The 18,791-nt window shown below is 41.1% G+C and overlaps 1 protein-coding gene across 2 annotated transcripts in view; it reads left to right on the top strand.

The window, feature by feature from the left end:
- Window positions 1–472: 472 nt before the first annotated feature.
- Window positions 473–18,791, top strand: part of Farp2 (FERM, ARH/RhoGEF and pleckstrin domain protein 2) — a gene marked incomplete in the record, with an annotated part of 114,187 nt that continues 95,868 nt past the window's right edge. The window contains 1 exon segment of one of the 2 annotated variants that reach the window (XM_008829156.3): window positions 473–662. In XM_008829156.3, the coding sequence (XP_008827378.1) occupies window positions 480–662 (183 nt within the window). 2 annotated transcript variants of the gene reach the window in all.

Here is an 18,791-nt window from a genome sequence, read left to right on the forward strand (position 1 = left end):
TGACTTATTGGAGGGTCAAAGCATTAATCTTATGTCTGGCTCAGAGCACATGGGAAATACTGTTAGGAGTTGTGTTCATTTTGTGATAAAACTATATGTATTAAAAAAAAGAGAACTTTTTAAAGCTCTTCATTTTTGCAAGGCATGGTGCTGCATGCCTTTAATTCCAGCAGAGGCAGGTGTATCTGTGAGTTCAAGGCCAGCCTGGTCTATATAGTGAGTTCTCTAGTCCAGCTGTGGCTACAGGGAGACCCTGTCTCAAAAAGAATAAAAAAAGAAAAACGCCTCTTTGTTTTTATGTTATTTAAGACTCATAGAAGTTAGATAAATGGTATTGAAGGTTCCTGTGTGCCCAATGACTGTTTCTATTGTTTGAATATCTAACAAATGTGGTACTTCCTTAATGTGTTTTTTTTTTTTTTTTTTTTTTTTTTTTTTTTTTTTTTTTTTTTTTAAAAAAAAGAGGCATCTAATGAAGGATGGGAGAGATAGAAGGAACATACAGAGCCTTGCAGACTGCTGGGACACACTGGGGTGGCCAGACCCCTGTCAGAGTGAGTACCCTTGAGCCAGGACAGATGCCTTCAGCCAGGATGCAGGAGAAGCACCTGCACATCAGAGTGAAGCTGCTGGACAACACCATGGAGACGTTTGACGTTGAGGTAAGAAGTGTGATTCTGGGGCCTAGCTCTTTTCATCTAAAGGTCAAGTATTATGTACCAGATTCCACTTTGCTGGTAAGAGTTTGGGTATTTATCCAGAAATTCTTTGGTGAATACTCAGCAGAATCTTTGTCAACAGTGAATCTAAGTTCTTTTGTTTTAAGAAATTGTATTCTCTTAACTTTTAGCTAAAATTCTGATAGGATCTTCTGAGAGGATGGTTAAGACAATGACTGAAAGATATAAACTGCAGCCAAATTGCTTTGACTCAGACTTCCTACACTCTACCACCTAGGTGCTTGGGTTCCCAATACCTCTGTAAAAGGATGTGTCAACACACCTGTCTAGCACAGATTCAGTCCTTTCTGCTGAGAGTACTGGTATAAAGATTGAACAAACACCAAGAAGAAAGCTTTACCTTGACCAGGTGGTATATAGTGAGGGCCTGACAATGAGGTGGTGTAGTGAGCCTGATGATGGGAGACTGTGTACAGTGAGGACTGACCTCAGGAGGCAATGTCATTGTGAGGGCCTGACATGGAAGGTGTACAGAGAGGACCTGATGTGGGGAAACTGCATACGGTGAGTACTGACCTCAGGAGGCATTGTATAGTAAGGCCTGACATTGGGAGCTGCATTCAGTGAAAGCTCACATTGGGAGATACTTCACGTAATTAGCCTAGAACTTACTTGCTTAGGTTAATAGTTAATACAATTTTTTCTTTGGGATAGGCTCTCATGTAATCCAGACTGGCCTTGGACTCTGTATCTCTAAAGATGACCTTGAACTTGTCTAAAGAAAAAAATAACTGAATATAGCCAAAATATGTATCTATTTAAGTAACACTACTTTCTAGACCTATGTGGTCAATTAGAAAACATATCCTTAAAAAAAAAATTTCTTTAAATGGTACTTAGGATAAAATTTCTTTTTAAAAACTACAAAACTGGGGCTGGAGAGATGGCTCAGCAGTTAAGAGCACTGACTGCTCTTGGAGAGGACCTGGGTTCGATTCCAAGCACCCACATGGTGGCTATAAATCATCCCTAACTCCAGTTCCAGGGGAATCAGAAGCCCTCTTCTGACCTCCTCAACAGTGCACAACACAGGTGCACTCATATGCATGTGGGCAATACACTCGTACACATAAAAATAATAAATAAAAACTTTTTTAAAACTACTAAATTATTTTCATATATAATATATAAATCCATTCATCTCTGATGCATATTGCTTTAAAATAACATCTTTAAAACTCTTTCACTTTTTTTTTTTTTTTTTTTTTTTTAAAAGGGCCCATGGCTGGCCTTGAACTCAACTGTGTTATTGAGACTGGTCTTGAAGTTTTGATCTTCCTGCCATCTCCTGCATGTTAGAATTATAGGCACGTGTCACCAAGTCCAGTTTTGTTTATTCTTTGAAACGGGGCCTCGTGAAGTCAGGATGGCTTTGAATTTCTTATCATCTTGTCTTTACCTCACCAATCCTGGGTTTGCAGGCACATGCCATAATGCCCAACTTTAAAAGTTAATATTTAGGGGCTGGACAGATGGCTCAGCAGTTAAGAGCACTGACTGTTCTTGCAGAAGACCCAGGTTTGAATCCCAGCACCCACATGGTAGCTAACAACTGTTTATAACTCCAGTCCCAGGAGATCTGACAGCCTCTTCTGTCCTCCGTGGGCATTGCACATCATGGTTGTACTCACTTACATGCAGGCATAACACTCATACACATGAAATAAAAATCATAAACTATTTTTAAAAAGTTAATATTTAAAGTGTAATCCTAGGGGCTGGAGAGATGGTTCAGTGGTTAAGAGCACATACTGTTTTCACAGAGGACCCAAGTTCAGTTCCTAGCACCCACATCTGGTGGTTCACAACCGCCAGTGTGTAGCCATCCTATGACAACGTTCTGTACCTCCATCTCAAGGGACACAACAGCCTCTTCTGTCCTCCTCAGACAACTGCATTCATAAACACATTCCTACCTCCCACCCCCATACGTGTAACTTGAAAATAAAGTGTAAATCTTAACACTTGGGCAGAGCTTCAACAGTGAGAATGATCCTAATGTCTAGCAAGAACTTTGTGCCTGGAAATTTCTGTGGAGTCAAGATGGATAGAGAGGTACTTGCCTGTAGTTCTAGCACTCACAAACCAAAGCAGGAGAACCACCATGGATTTTAGGCCAGCCTAGGCTATAGTGAGACCCTGTCTCCAAAATGCCATAGCCAACAAAAAAAGTGCTACATAGAAAGTAAGACAACTTACTACGGGCAAGACTGTGAACAGTGCCCTAATTCAGAAAGCAGGGGAGTCAGGAGCTCAGGGATTGCAGGGAAATGCCTGCAGACATCTTGTCCAGAGCCCCAAAGACAGTAGCCTCTCCCTTGGTTGTTGTTGGCTGGCAGGTATCTAGTGCTAAGATTCAACTCAAGAGGCCTCAAGCTTTACTTAAGCTCTTACTTGAGGACAGAACCAAGTATTATTTCATCAGGGCAGTGATGACTTCCCAAGTCACCTGTTTGTAGGATTCTTTGTTGAAACTGGACAACCTTTGTACTCTGGAAAGCTATCATTAGTTGCCCTTCTGACAGCTTTTAAATGACTCTCCTGTAGGAAATAGGTCAAAGGTCTGAGAATTTAACTGGGTTCCCAAATATTTTCCAGTCAGCTGTTTGAGTTTCCACTGTGTAGCCATCCTATGACAATATGCCAGGTGAAGGCTTGTATCTTGTAACAGGGTCAACATTTTTTTTTAGTATTTTATTATTTTTATTTTATGTGTATGAGTGTATTGCCTGCATGTATATGAGTGCACCCATGTCATGAAATGCTAGCGGAGGTCAGAAGAGGGCATCGGAGTCCCCTGGAACTGGAGTTAAAGGTGGTTTATAGCTGCCATGTGGGTGCTGGGAATCGAACCCAGGTCCTCTGCAAGAGCAATCAGTGCTCTTAACTGCTGAGCCATCTCTCCAGCCCCCAACATTTTTTTTCAAAAGTAGAAGAAAAATAATCACACTAGTTAGTGTTTACTTTTATAGTGCCTTTTTTTTTTTATCCTGCCTAATTGTCTTCATGAACTAAAACTGAGACCCAGAAGAGAAAGGCACATATTTTTTGAGTCATAAATATGATGTTATGCTTGTCTGAAATTCATTTTAACTGTGCATTTTGGGTCGTTTTATACCTAAACAAACCTTTGTGATAGTTTCAAAATATTTAGAAATAGTTGGTTTCAATAAGATAGGATTATTGTTTCAGGGCTGGAGAGATTGCTCAGCAGTTAAGAGCACTGACTACTCTTGCAGAGAACCCAGGTTCGATACCCAGCACCCACATTGCAGCTAACAACTTTCCATAACTCCAGTTCCAGGGGATCTGACACCTTCTTCTGACTTCAGAGGGCATTGCATGACATGAGTGCATTTACACCTATGCATGCAATACACTCATACACATAAAATAAAAATAATAAATAAAAATTTTAAAAATTTATTGTTGGCGGGGTGTGGTGACACATGCCTTTAATCCCAGCACTCGGGAGGCAGAGGCAGGCAGATCTCTGTGAGTTCAAGGCCAGCCTGTTCTACATAGTGAGTTCCAGGAGAGCTGGGGCTACAGGGAGACCCTGTCTCAAAAAGATGCCCCCCCCAATTTATTGTTTCTATTAATTAAATAATACTATCATCTTGATATTTGGCAGAGCTATATAAAATTAAAGAATTTTAGTTAGAAAAAAAATACTGTTTGCATATCCTGAACTAGACAGGGTGCATTTTTAGTTTGTGGTTCTCAGTAATACACACCTTTTAGGGAAATCAAAATAAATGCATTCTAAAAAGTAATTGTATTCTTTTTTCTTTAATCTTTTCAGTTTCTCCCTTTGTGGCAGTGTTCTGACCACAGGGATTTATTTTCTTTTTGTTTTGAAGCTTTATGCACCTATCTTGTCTATTTGGTTTTTTTCCTTAAGTCTTAAGCAGTAATGGTTTTCTGGGGAGATTCTAATATTACATTTGGAAAATACCAGTTTCTGTGCAAAAATAATTTCAAAACACTGGTTTTGTCTGGGATTGTGCATTATAATTAATGTTATTTATATTATTATTGTTGTTTTTAAGACAAGGTCTTACTGTGGCGTCCAGGCAGGCCTCAAACTCACTATCCTCCTACCTCAGCCTCCTGAGTGCTGAGATTTCTGGCCTGTGCTACCACACCCAACTTTCAAAGTTTGTATGTAAAGAGCCAGGCATGGTGGTGCATGCCTTTAATCCTAGCAGTTGGGAGACAGAGGCAGGCTGATCTCTGTGAGTTCAAGATCAGCCTGGTCTACCCCAAGTGAGTTCTAGGATGGTTGGGGCTATAGAGAGACCCTGTCTCAAAAAAAAAGAAAAAAAAAAGACAAAGTCAAGTTTGTATATAAAGAACCTTGTAATTTAGGGAGGAATTAAATGATTTTATTTATTTTTTAAATTGTGTGTATGTGTGTGTGTTTTCATAGGTTTGAGTACATGAGTGTAGATAGCTTTGGAAGCCAGAGGCATTAGGATACCTCAGGAACTGGAATTACAGGCACTGTGAGCCACCTGATGTGATTACCGGGAACTGAGCCTGGGTCCTCTGGATGAGCATTATGTATGTGCTGTCAACTACCAAGCCATCTCTCTAGCTTATTTAGTAGGTTTTTAGATGCTCTTTCTTTTTTCCTATGATGAAAATAGAGAGCAGCCTAAAACCCTCTATAGGCGAGTGTGTTGGGAGCCTATGGTTACTGTCTTGCTCTAAACCACAGTTTTCTCTTTCTTACATCTCCGGAGGATGTTTTTTGTTTTTGTTTTTTTGGTCTTTTTTGAGATAGGGTCTTCCTGTAAACCCAGCTATCCTGAAACTCACTAAGTAGACCAGGCTGACCTCGAACTCACAGAGGTCCACCTACCACAGAGATGTTTTCTGTCATCCTCTGACCACCACGGCAGTGGCAAATGACCAGAGAAGAAAGCTAATGGCAAAGAAGAGCTGCCAGCCTGGAATGTGGTGCTCTCTTCTGAGTCCTTCCTGTTTGACCTTTGTACTTCTAAGTAAATATGGTTTGAAACTAGAAAATCTAGTAAAATTGACTGTTTAAAAAAAATAGAAACTATTTCTGCATAATTTTTTATGGTTTCTGTTTTTTTATTTTTTTTTTAATTTATTTATTTTTTTGGTCTTTTTGAGACAGGGTCTCCTTGTAGCCCCAGCTGTCCTGGAACTCACTATGTAGACCAGGCTGGCCTGGAACTCACAAAGATCCACTTGCTTCTGCCTCCCAAGTACTAGGATTAAAGGTATGAGCCACCACGCCTGGCAGCAAATTCCATTTTAATTGAGAATTTAATACATACATATAATGTGTTTTGACCAAATCCACCCCCATTACCTCCCCTTCCCCATCCCTTCCCACCACTTTTCCTCCAACAGTTTTTATAATAATGGGAATGGGCCATCTATACTTGCATTATGTAGTTGTATCAAAATATATTTCAGTTATAAATATAAATATACACCTAACCCGTCTTTCATTCAACTTTTTTTTTTTTTTTCTTTTTGAGACAAGGTCTCCCTGTAGCCCCAGCTGTCCTGGAACTCAGTATGTAGACCAGGCTGGCCTTGAACTCACAGAGATCCACCTGCCTCTGCCCTCCCGAGTGCTGGGTGGGTCCACTTTTTCATGTCCAATATTTAATAGTGTTGGAAGATAAAGTTATATGGAAGCTTGTTTTGAAACAGGGTTTCATGTAGCCCAGGATGGCCTCAGGCTTGCTATATAACCAAGGATGACCTTGAACTCCTGATCATACTGCCTCTACCTCCCTAAACTTCACTACACCTAGTTGAACTGAATTTTTTTTTCCAAAAATGTTTTTTTTAATTGAATTTTTGCAAGTTTCATCTTGGTCATATTTAGAGCCCTCCCCTATCTGCAACCTTAGCCTGTTGAACCAAGTTTGTATCCCCAAATGTTCCTCTGTTTAAGTCCATCCACTGGAGCCTGGTCAACCTATCTAGTGTCACTCCTTTAAAGAAAACCAGCTCTCCCTCTCCTAGGAGTCATTAGTTATTAATAGCTCCTCAGCTAAGGTTGGGGCTTCTTACCCTTTTCCTCACTTCTAGGCTGGGTTTTTATCTAGTTAGAGCTTGCATGGTTTGAACTGAAATTTCTTGACAGCTTTACAAGATACAATTTGCAAATCATACAATTCACCTATCTGCAGTATACAATTCAATTGTATTTATTATTCACAGAAATGCGCAACTGTTGCTTCTTTACCTTTACCTCTCTCTCTCTCTCTCTCTCTCTCTCTCTCTCTCTCTCTCTCTCTCTCTCTCTCTCTCTGGGGTGTGGGGTGGAGGTCTTTTTGAGTCAAGGCTTCCTGTAGCCCCAGCTGGCCTGGAATTTACTATGTAGAACAGGCTGGCCTTGAACTCACAGAGATCTATCTGCCTGCCTCTGCCTCCCCAGTGCTGGGATTAAAGGCGTGCGCCACCACACCTGGCTTTCCTTCTCTCTTTTACTTAGTAGAGATGACTCAGTTGTTAAGAGTACTTGCTGCTCTTCAAGAGGACCCAGGTTCAGTTTCCCGAACCCACACTGGTGGGTGGCTCACAATAGCCACACTGGTGGGTGGCTCACAATAGCCAGCTTACAACAGTCTGTAACTTCAGATCCAAGGATCTCTTCTGGCCTCTATGGGCACCCACACACAAATAAAAACAGTATTTTAAAGTTCATATGTGTTGTGGCATGTATTAGTGCTTCATTCTTGTTTGTAGCTAAAAGTATTTGATTTATCAGTAAAGTACTTAGCTATTGTGAGTAATGCTGCTGTGAACACTCATCTAAAGGTTTTGTATGGGTGGTGTTTTCATTTCTTTGGGGATGGACCTAGAAGTCAAATTGCTAAGTTATGTGGTAATTACAAAGTTTAATCAATAGGGGAAGCACCAATCTGTTTTCCAAAGTAATGGCATCACTTTTCATTCCCACCAGCAATGTTAGGAGGGTTCTGATTTCTCCCCATTCTTTTTGGACTTTTCAATTCCAGCCATTCTAGTGGGTATGGAGTCTATCTCATTGTTTTCAAGGTACTTTAAGTGTTGGGGGTGGCTAGTTTGTTTTTTTTGGTGTTTTTTTTTTTTTTTTGGTTTTTTTTTTTTTTTTTTTCCTGTAGCCCCAGCTAGATTTATCTCATTGTTTTTAAAGGACTTTTATTGTTTGGGGTGTGTAGTTGTTTTTTTTTGGTTTTTTTTTTTTTTTTTTGGTTTTTTTTTTTTTTTTCATGGTGCTTGGACTTGAACCTAGACCTCTCATGTTGTAGGCAAGTGCTCTACCACAGAACTATAACCACTCAACCCTAGAATTTATGCTTAATGACTAAATAAAGGAGAGCCTGAAACTAAAATATGAGAATTGTATCTGGAAAAAGTTGTCTGGAGCTGGGAGTATGGTGCAGTGGTGGAATCCATGAAGCCCAGGGTTCTATACCCAGGAAAGCACAGGCTCCTAGATGCCTGTAAGACAAAGTGAGCCCTGCCTCTGAGCTCAGCACAATCAGAAAGAGCTTCTGCAGTGCAGGACTGTGAGAGCTAGAGAAGACAGTGTGCTTGTGGCCCTGCAGAGCTGCACCTGGACAGGAGCAAAGGCTCACTCACACCATTTTAAAATATTTCATTTAGAAGTGTTGCACAGGTTTGTAGAAGTAGGAACTTTTATTGATTATTTGTATCTGTCAGTTTGTCTTTTTCAGTTAGGGTCTCATTCTATAGCCCAGGCTGGTGTAGAATTCACTATGTGTACAGTCCATGCTGGCCTCAAACTTAGCTACAAGATTAAATACTGATTTAAAGTATCAGTACATCTGGTGGGGCACACCTGTAATCCCAGTACTGGGGAGGCTGAGGCAGAAGGATTGCCACAAATTAGAAGGCAGCCTAGGCTACGTAGGAAGTTCTGGGGTCAGCTTGGGCTATAGAAGGGGACTGCTTTTTTAGAAAAGAAAGAGAGTATTCCTCCTTATAGCTGCTCCTGCTCTTGGGAATTCTTTCTCACTTTTTCTTCATAAATCTACATTTGCTGTGCGCACTCCTTGTCTGAGTTTCCTTACTCTTCTTGGACATGTGTCAATGAACTCAGAAACCACTTGCACCAGATGGATTTGGTGATCATTGATTATCTAGAATCCTAGCACCCTGAGTTAAGATCACCAAGAGTCATGCCCCCTCCAAGATTAAATACAATGAACCAGGATTGCTGCAGGGATCTAGAACACTTAAACTCAGTGTATGAATAGCAAAAACACTGAAAGTGATGTCACAGCAAATCACCTTTCTGGTGTTTACAAGATGCCTCTTTTAGGCAATACCCTTGGAAGACAAAATGTGTTTTTTGTTTCTTAGTTATAGGAATATGACACTTTCTGTAAACTGATAGCAGCTTATTGAAGAAACTTTTATTCCTATGAGCTTTTTTGTATGTCTTAGTATTTCAACATATGTGATCAGATTATCTGTGAAAAATAGTTTTTCTTTTTAAATCTTTGCCTTTTACTATATTGTTGGTTATAGTTTCTAGTGCTGTATTAAATAGAATGCTGAGTAGAAGATATTCTTGTCTTGTTCCTAATCTTAAAGAAGAGCATTTAAAATTTCAACAGTAAGTATATCATCTGTTGTTGGTTTTTGTAGGTGTCTTTTATCTTGTTGCAAAGTCACTATTCCTATTTAGCTTAGAGATCTCCCCTACTTTTTTGTAGCATATGTTGAAATTTGTCAGATTCTTTGCATTAGCTGAAACGATCATTTGTTTTTCTTTTATTCTGTTAATAATGATGAATTACATCTTATAGTTCTAAATGTTAAAATCAACTTGCATTTCTTGTATAAAGTCCACTTATTCATAATATCTTGTGCTTTACCTATGTGACTGGATCTAATAAATAAATATTCTGCAGGAGGTTTGCTACAAAGTTCATGAGGAGGACTGCTCTGTAGTTTTCTTATAATGCCTTGGGTTAGTTTTAGAATTTGGCCAATACTCTTAATTCTCAGAACATTTGCTGTTCCAAAATCCAAACATGTACTTATCTGAGCTTTTGCATAGCAGTTATGTATTAGCAGAAAGCATGCTAGTTTACTTGACTGTTTGTCACTGCCCGTCCCCACAGCAGTCCACCTCCACGACCTGGAGGTTAGCGTCCCATCATATGCAGTCTGTTGGCTTCTCAGTCTTTTTCCATCACACCAGTCATCTGCTTGAGGCCTTTCAGTGGCTTCTTGTTGCACATGAATGTAATGCAGAATCTCTAACATGACCTGTGAAGCTCTGTGTGATCAGGTCCAGGTGCCCCCCTCTCAGGATTTGTCATAATTTTTGCCCTCCCTCTCACTCATTACCCCCTGGGCACATCCAGGAATCCCCAGCCCTGTCATGTCTCACACACCCTTTTCTTCCAACACTCATTGTATAGCTAAATCCTTTTTATCCTTCTGGAATCAACTAAAATGTCACTTCCTCTGAGTGACTTTCCCTGAGCCCCCAGTACATTCCTCCTCATTATTGAGTTTAAGATTATATCACCCTGGGGCTGGAGAGATGGCTTAACGGTTAAGAGCACTGAATGCTCTTGCAGAGGACCCAGGTTTGATTCCCAGCACCCACCTGGCGGCTACGAACCGTCGAACTGTCCTTAACTCAAGTTCCAGGGGACTCCGAAGCCCTCTTCTGAAGTCCACGGCACTGCATGACACGGGTGCACTGACATACATGCAGGCAGTACACTCATACACATAAAATAAAAATAATAAATAAAATATTTTTTAAAAAAGATTATATCACCCCCAAAGAGCCAGTTTTAATCGTGCACGTCTGTAATCCCTGCACTTGGGAAATGGCAGCAGGAGGATCAGATGTTCAAGGTCATCCTCAGCTACATAACAAGTTTAAGGCCAAAACTCAGTCTACATGAAACCTTTTTTCAAAAGAAAAAAAAAACTTAATTTCATTTGTAAATAGAAGCTACCAGGATTTAGGATTCTTTTGTCCCTAGTCATCAACTGCAGAAGCAAACTTAGTTACTAGGATTTTATAATGAAGCACACCTTTAGTCCCAGCACTCCAGAGGCAGAGGTGGGCAGATCTCTGTGAGTTCAAGGCCAGCCTGGTCTATATAGCAAGTTCCAGGCCAGCTGGGGCTACAGGGAGACCCTGTCTCAAAAAAAAAAAAAAAAAAAAAAAAAAGGCAGTGCATGAAGTAAGATACACTTGAGGTTCTTTATAATCCAACTGAAATATTTCTGTTAGTGTAGAAGAGCATTTATTATAACGGTGCAGAAAAAGAAGGGGACCTCTTTATGGTAGATTCAGGGTTGGAGCTCCCTCCCTGTGGAGGTGGGCTTTACTTATAATACATCTTCCTTTAACCAACTTTTTTTTTTTTTGTCTTTTTTGAGACAGAGTCTCCCTGTAGCCCCAGCTGTCCTGGAACTTACTATGTAGACCAGGCCGTCCTTGAACTCACAGAGATCTGCCTGTCTCTGCCTCCTGAGTGCTGAATTAAAGGCATGTGCCACCCTACCCGGCACTTTAACCAGCTTTTAACATTTATTGATATGGTATTTGGCTATCCAAAGGTTTTCTGATTTACTAAAAATCTTTGTTTTAGTTAATTGGCCTCAGCTCCAGGAGATCTTAGTTTTAATCCATAAATTTATTTTAAAGCCGCATGGAAGGAAGTTGGGTAACAAATTGCTTTGTCCCTCATACTAAGCTATGGAGTGAGAGTGCTTTCAGCTCTGGCCCTGTCAGTTGCACAATGTCCAACTCTGTTATTCATGCAGCGAAGAGAGAGGTTCAGTGGGTGACTAAGACCCCACCTAGAGAGAACCTCTCCAGACTGCAAAGGACATGCTGTCTCGGGCAGGTGTGCCTTCATTGATTCATAATTTGCTATATTTTAAATTTAGGAGTTAATGTGTGGGATAGTTTTTCTGTTACTTGAAAGTATTATGGCAAACGTAGTTTTTAATGATTAAAAGAACAATCTGTAGCTGGGGATATAGTTCAATAGTTGAGTACTTGCTAGCCTGTGCAAGGCCTTGCCATGCCACACACACACACACACACACGTTGATATACTTCTCTAATCCCAACACTTGGGAGGCTTGAGGCAGGGGGATTACTGTGAGTTTGAGGCTAGCCTGTACCAGGCTGGCTAAGGCTTGAGTGTGAGGTCTTTTTTTTTTTTCAAATATTTTATTTATTATTTTTATTTTATGTGTATGAGTATATTGCCTGCATGTATGTGAGTGCGCCTGTGTCGTGCAATGCTGCAGAGGTCAGAAGAGGGTTTCGGATTCCCCTGGAACTGGAGTTAAGGATGGTTCGTAGCCACCATGTGGATAGTGGGAATCAAACCTGGGTCCTCTGCAAGAGCAGTCAGTACTCTTAACCGCTGAGCCATCTCTCCAGCCCCAGAGTGTGAGGTCTTACCAAGTGGAATGGAGGTCCTGTGCTTTCATTGAGAAATGGGGACCAAGTTCTAGTGAGCATTCAGGCATTTTTTGTTACTGCTGCTCTATTTTCTCATATCCCTCTGTCCTTTAGTATATTCAGAAATTTTAGGGTGGCCTTTAATTTTCTTTTAAGAAATAGACAAGTAGGCTGGGAATGTAGTTCAATTGGTAGAGTACTTTTCTTGCATGCGTGAAGCCTCAGTTTCAGTCCCAGTACTGTGTAAAGCCGGCATGGTGGTACAGGAGGATCAGAAGTTCAAGGCCAGTCTGGGCTACATGAGACCTCTCTCAAAACCAAAGGAAACAAACAAGAAACAAAATAATTGCATAAGCATGAGCTTCACTCTGTGACAAGGAAAACAAATTCTCAGTCTTGAAGTTCTGTGCTAGAAGACTGATTTTCTCTTCCAGTAAGGCTTAATGCTTTCATTCTGACCAGAAATAGTCAGAATTCCAGAAAGCATTGTAGACAGATGTTTGCCATTGCTTCCACATGGGCATCCTAAATATGGCAAATTAAACGACCTTCAAACTTACTTTGGGCTGACCTCAGAAGAAAAAGCCAGTAATTCAGCATTTTTAATTTGGGGATAATATAGGTGTTTCGCAAAAGCTCTGAGGCGTTTCTAGGATACATAGCTATTATGTTACTGCCCTAGATTTTAAGCCCTGTCATTTTGTCATGGGAATTTTATCTTTTTTTTTTTTTTTAATCCTAATGCAGATAGAAATGTGGTACAGTGGTGCATGGCAGAGACGTGGACATTTTTATTCTTAGCTGTTCAGAATAGTATTGACTCTCTCAATGCCAGCTCCCTCCAGCAAACTCCAGCATACACATAGGGTTGGTCTGTGCTAGATTAAAAAAATAAGGTGGCTGATGAAGAAGTTAGGTTACAAAATGGAGAATGGGGAAATGTCATCTTGCTGGTTCTGGTACTCCTGAAAGTCCTTTAGCCACAGCTTTATAAAGCAGAGTGCTATAGAGGTTCAGGGTCTCAGCAGAGGGAAGGTACGTGAAGCTGTTGTTGGATCTCAGATTCTTTAACTGCTCCGAACCCCACAAGGGGTCATGTAACTGAATTGATAATCATGAAGAATTTAGAAACAGTGAAAGATTTCTGAATGCACAGTGACCAAAGAGTAATTCCTGTCAAGTGTGTATAAAGCGAATGCAGCACACACCCGGGATGCATTGCATGACCTCACTGCTGCCTTGGTTCTGAACACTCAACATGGACACTTTGTACTTCACATGCCATCACAGCAGGCAAGGCCAGTGAAGGCTGCCTTAGACACCTAAGTTTAGATTCTAGGGTGTTGTATGGTATGAATTGCAGTGTTTTATTGCAAAACACATACATACATACAAAATTTTTTGCATCTATAGAAGCATTACTGTTTAATTATAGAAAGTGAAACAATATTGTCCTACCATCATTTGTCAGCAGGTATCAAAGTAGTTTATCTTTAGACTGCATTGTGTTAACAATGTTTGAGTTGCTCACTTGAGTTTCATTAAAAATGTTAAATTGTGGGGTTGGGGATTTAGCTCAGTGGTAGAGCGCTTGCCTAGCAAGTGCAAGGCCTTGGTTCGGTCCTCAGCTCTGAAAAAAAAAAAAAAATTAAATTGTGCATGCCTGTAGTCCCAGCACTTGGGAGGCAGAGGCAGGCAGATCTCTGTGAGTTCAAGGCCAGCCTGGTCTACATAGTGAATTCCAGGACAGCTGGGGCTACAGGGAGACTCTGTTTCAAAAAGACGGAAAAAAAAAAAAAAAAGTTAAATGAATTTTGTTGTAGAATTGTTTGAATTTCCAACTTTTTAAATGGCTGTAAACATACTTAAGCTTTTTTATATTACATATTTATGTGAAGTGGCTTTCTTAACATTGATGATGATAAAATCAAAATACCAGTCAACTGAAAAACATTGAAGATGCTCTATGTCCTGTAGTATCAAATACTCAACTAAGATTTAATTCTTCATGTAAAAAATAAATATGCACATCCGTCTCATTAGTACAAAAATTTTCTTTTTCCTTTAATAAATAGTAGAATTATGTATATACCAAACAATTGTTTTTAAAATAAACTTCTTATGATTTATTATCTGTGCTGGATAGCTTTAGTGTCAACTTGACACACCTGGGTTGAGGGAGCCTCAATTGAGGAATTGCCTCCATTGGACTGGCCTGTGGCCATGTCTGAGGGGCATCTTCTTGATGAGTGATGTGGGAGGACCCAGCCCACTGTGGGTGGTGCCACCCCTGGGCAGGTGGGCCTGTGTTGCATAAGAAAGCAGGCTGAGCAGGGGCCAGGGGAGCAAGCCAGTAAGCAGCATTTCTCCATGGCCTGTGCTCCATCTCCTGCCTGTAGGTTCCTGCCCTGAGTTTCTACCTTGGGTACCCGGGAGATGTAAGCTAAATACAAAGAACCCAAGTTCAGCTTCCAGTATTCCACGAGGCTCACAACCACCTCTGTCTCCAGCTCCACAGGATCCAAAGCCCTCTTCTGGACTCCTCAGGCACCTTCACTCATGTATACATGCTCACACTCAGACACACTTATGCATACATAATTTAAAAGTAATAAAAATAAGTCTTAATTTTTTTAAAATTCTGTTGTCCATCACTTTCAGATATAGAAAGCAACCAAGATTTTCCAGAAAGCTGTACAAATAGTCCTCTCTGTTTTTCCAGAGACAGTATTGTTCTTTACTTTTCTACCTTACAGAATATGTTTTTAAAGTTATTCTGTTATTTTAAAAGCAGTGTGTCCCCAATAGGTTCTGCTTGCAGTGGAAGCTCCTGGCTTTCCAGAATGTGCTCTCCTTGGGAAGGCCTCAGGCAGGTGTTCTGCACAGCGATCACATCCATATGCTGCATGCTGCCACCATGGGTGTCTCAGGACTGCTCGCCCTTAGGGTTTTTTGTTTTGTTTTCTTAAAGGTCTTCAATATTTTTTTTTTAAATTTTTTTGGTCTTTTTGAGACAGGGTCTCCCTGTAGCCCCAGCTGGCCTGGAACTCACTATGTAGACCAAGCTGGCCTTGAACTCAGAGATCCACCTGCCTCTGCCTCCCAAGTGCTGGGATTAAAAAGGCTATTTATTTTTATGATGTATATGAGTGTATTGCCTGCATGTCTGTAAGTGCACTCATGAAGGACAGAAGAGGGTATTTGATCCCTTGGAAGTAGAGTTACAGACGGTTTCTAGCTGCCATGTGGGTACTAGGATTCGAACCCTGGTCTTCTGCAAGAGTAGCCAGTGCTCTTAACCACTGGCCATCTCTCCAGCCCCCTGAATCTTCTGTCTTTACAAAGGATTCATCTAAAAGAGAATTCTATTTCCATTATATAGTAATGCATAGTCACTGTAGAAACATAGAAACTCCATGATCTATACCCACAGATGTGGCTTGTGTGTTGAAGTAGACAGCCATGCCCAGGTTTCTAGGGAGCCTTCCAGCCTTTTATATCAGCACATACAGGAATTAAGTGACATTGGTAATAAACTAATGTTTAGTTAGCATTCTGCTTATAAAATTTTGCATAATTACTTTAACATTTTAAATTTAAATTTGTTAGTGTGTGTGCATGAATGTGTGTGTGTGTGTGTGTGTGGTGCCTGTGTGAGTACAGGCATGTGCCATGGCATGTGTGGCAGTCAGAGGACAACTTGTAGGAGTCTGTTCTTCCCACCATGGATTACGGTGATCAAACTCAGGCTTTCAAGCTTACATAGAAAGTGCTTTTACCTGCTGAGCCATCCCACCAACCCATAATTGTCCTTTTAAAAGTTTGTAATGACAGCCAGGCGTCGTAGGGCACGCCTGGAGGCAGAGGCAGGCAGATCTCTGTGAGTTCAAGGCCAGCCCAGTATACATAGTGAGTTCCTGGCCAGCCAGCTGGAGCTACAGGGAGACCCTGTCTCAAAATAAAATAAAAGAGCTTTTTGAATCTTCCCAGTTTCTCTGATCTTTATTCACATTTATGTACCTTCTTATCTCTGGTAAATATCTGGACATGGAAGTTCTGTAGCAAAAGCAATGTGCAGTCCTGAGGTCTTTTATATACTGGGAAATGGCACCCTGAATAGCAGGAGTGCTTCATGCCCCCAGTGGCATGTGCAGATGTGCATGCCTTCACTTTCTTGAGCATTTTTGTTAATTTAATAATAATTTCCAGGGGTGGACAGATGGATCAGCAGTTCAGAGAACTGGCTGCTCTTACAGAGGACCTTGGTTTGAATCCCAGCACCCACATGGTAGCTAACAACCATCTGTAACTCCAGTTCCAAGGGATCTGACTTCCTTTTCTAACCTCTGCAGGCACTGCTTGACACTGATGCACTTAAATACATTTGGGCAATACACTCATACACATAAAATTAAAAAAGAATAAATAAAATACTAAAAAAAAATAATCTCCAGTTTAATAATGGGTTTTAGGCTGGGCATGGCGGCTTACACCTTTAATCCCAGCACTCGAGAGGCAGAGGCAAGCAGATCTCTGTGAGTTCAAGGCCAGTCTGGTCTAGCTGGAGCTACAGGAAGACCCTGTCTTAAAAAGACCAAAAAGAAAAAGAATGAATTTTAGGGGACTGGAGAGATAGCTCAGCAGTTAAGAGCATGGACTGCTCTTACAGAGGACCGGGTATTGGTTTCTAACGCCCACAAGGTGGCTAACAGCTGTCTATAACTCTAGTTCTGGGAGTTCTGATGCCCTCTTCTGGCCTCTGCAGGCATTTTATACATGGGTGCATTTACAATACATGTGGGCAAAACACTCATACAAATAAAGTTTTTTTAAAGCCAGGTGTGGTGGCTCCCAGCACTTGGGAGGCAGAGGAGGCAGGAGGATCTCTGTGAGTTCAAGGCCAGCCTGGTCTACATAGTTCCAGGCCAGCTGGGGCTACAGGGAGACCCTGTCTCAAGACTTAAAAAAAAAAAAATTTTTTTTTTTAAAGAGTGGATTTTAGGTACAGTTTCATCAGACTTAACCTCATTTGTTTTTCTGTATTGTGGTAGTATTAGTACATTGTATTTGAATTTAAAATCAGGAAGTTAAGAGTTGGGAAGAGGGTAATAAGTACATTGTATTTAAAGTTTTTATAAAAGGAAATAAGAATCAGGACTTCATAGAAAGTGACTACTAACAGAGAACAATGGGGTAGACAACCTAGAAAGCAAGCCCAGAGTTGATGTCTCAAACCCAGTTGGAGTCTGGTTGAACTGTGCTCATCCATTTAGGGTCCTTCATAGGCCCTCTAAGACCTAACTTCACACTGGTCAGCCAGGGTAGCTGGTGCAAAAGGGAAGAGGCCTGCCCCTTCTGTGCTGTGTCTGCCTTGAGATGTTTGCCAGTAGACAGATGTGAGATGTAGAATGCTCAGTAAGAAAGCACGTAGAGAGCTTGCTCTCAGATGAGAATCCCCCATCTTCCTGAATTGGGAGGAGCTTTTGGATTTCTGTTCAGTGAAAAAATTATTAGGTGGTTGGAACAGCTCCTATAGGCTCCTTTCTCTGACTACATCTAGTCAGAGACCTCTATGCGGAGGGTAGAACAGTCAGCATCCAGGAAGACAAGGGACAGAAACCTACCATGGACCTAATAACTTGGATCCAAGCCAGACCAAAGCAAGAGGGTAGCATTTGGGTGATTATCAGGGTTGTGTTGAGAAGCAGTTGTAGCCCAGAGCCCTTTTGTCAGACAGGAAGGTTTTTTGTTTGTTTGTTTTCTTGTGTTGCTGGAGAGAGAAGCCAGGGCCTTACACTAGGCAGGTTCTCTACTGCAATGTTTGCTGTTGTAGACCTGGGGCCTCGGGAACCCGATAGCCAGTAGTACTTTCCTGCCATGTGAGCCTGTGGTAGGAGCCTTGATTTGGGAGCACATGGAGTTGGAGAGGCTCCTTGGACATTGGAGTTCTCCAAGATGAGTTGAGGGGAGAGAGGTTATTGCCAGTGCTTGGGAAGACAGTGGCACTCTGGCACGTGAGGGAAATGTATGTCTTTTTTTTTTTTTTTTTTAGGTGTATGTCTTTCTATGAAGCTGTTAGCCTTGCCTGCTGCTCAGGTAAATGCTACGTGTCAGAAGTCTGCTGCTTGGGACAGGAAGCAGTTTCTTACCAGGCCCAATCTTCCTTGTAGTAATCACAAACTTTATTTTTAGAGATATTTTGATTAGTCATTAAGGAGAACTATAACAAGCATTTTCAAGTGCTTCCAAACACCGTTCTGATGAAGTATTATTGAATGCCCCTGTTCACAGAGGTAGTGCGTCACATGTGTGATTTTGTGCTTTATGTGTACCTTTACCACAGGGGAACCATTTAAAGGTTGTTTCTGGGGGCTGGAGAGATGGCTCAGCAGTTAAGAGCACTGACTGCTCTTGCAGAGGACCTGGGTTCGATTCCCAACACCCACATGATGGCTATGAACAGTCCTTAACTCCAGTTCCAGGGGAATCCGAAGCCCTCTTCTGACCTCCGCAGCATTGCACGACACAGGTGCACTCACATGCAGGCAATACACTCATACACATAAAATAAAAATAAGTAAAATATTAAAAAATAA

Source organism: Nannospalax galili, unplaced genomic scaffold (genome assembly GCF_000622305.1).
Source record: "Nannospalax galili isolate Female #2095 unplaced genomic scaffold, S.galili_v1.0 scaffold453, whole genome shotgun sequence".
In the NCBI taxonomy this organism is placed as follows: domain Eukaryota; kingdom Metazoa; phylum Chordata; class Mammalia; order Rodentia; family Spalacidae; genus Nannospalax; species Nannospalax galili.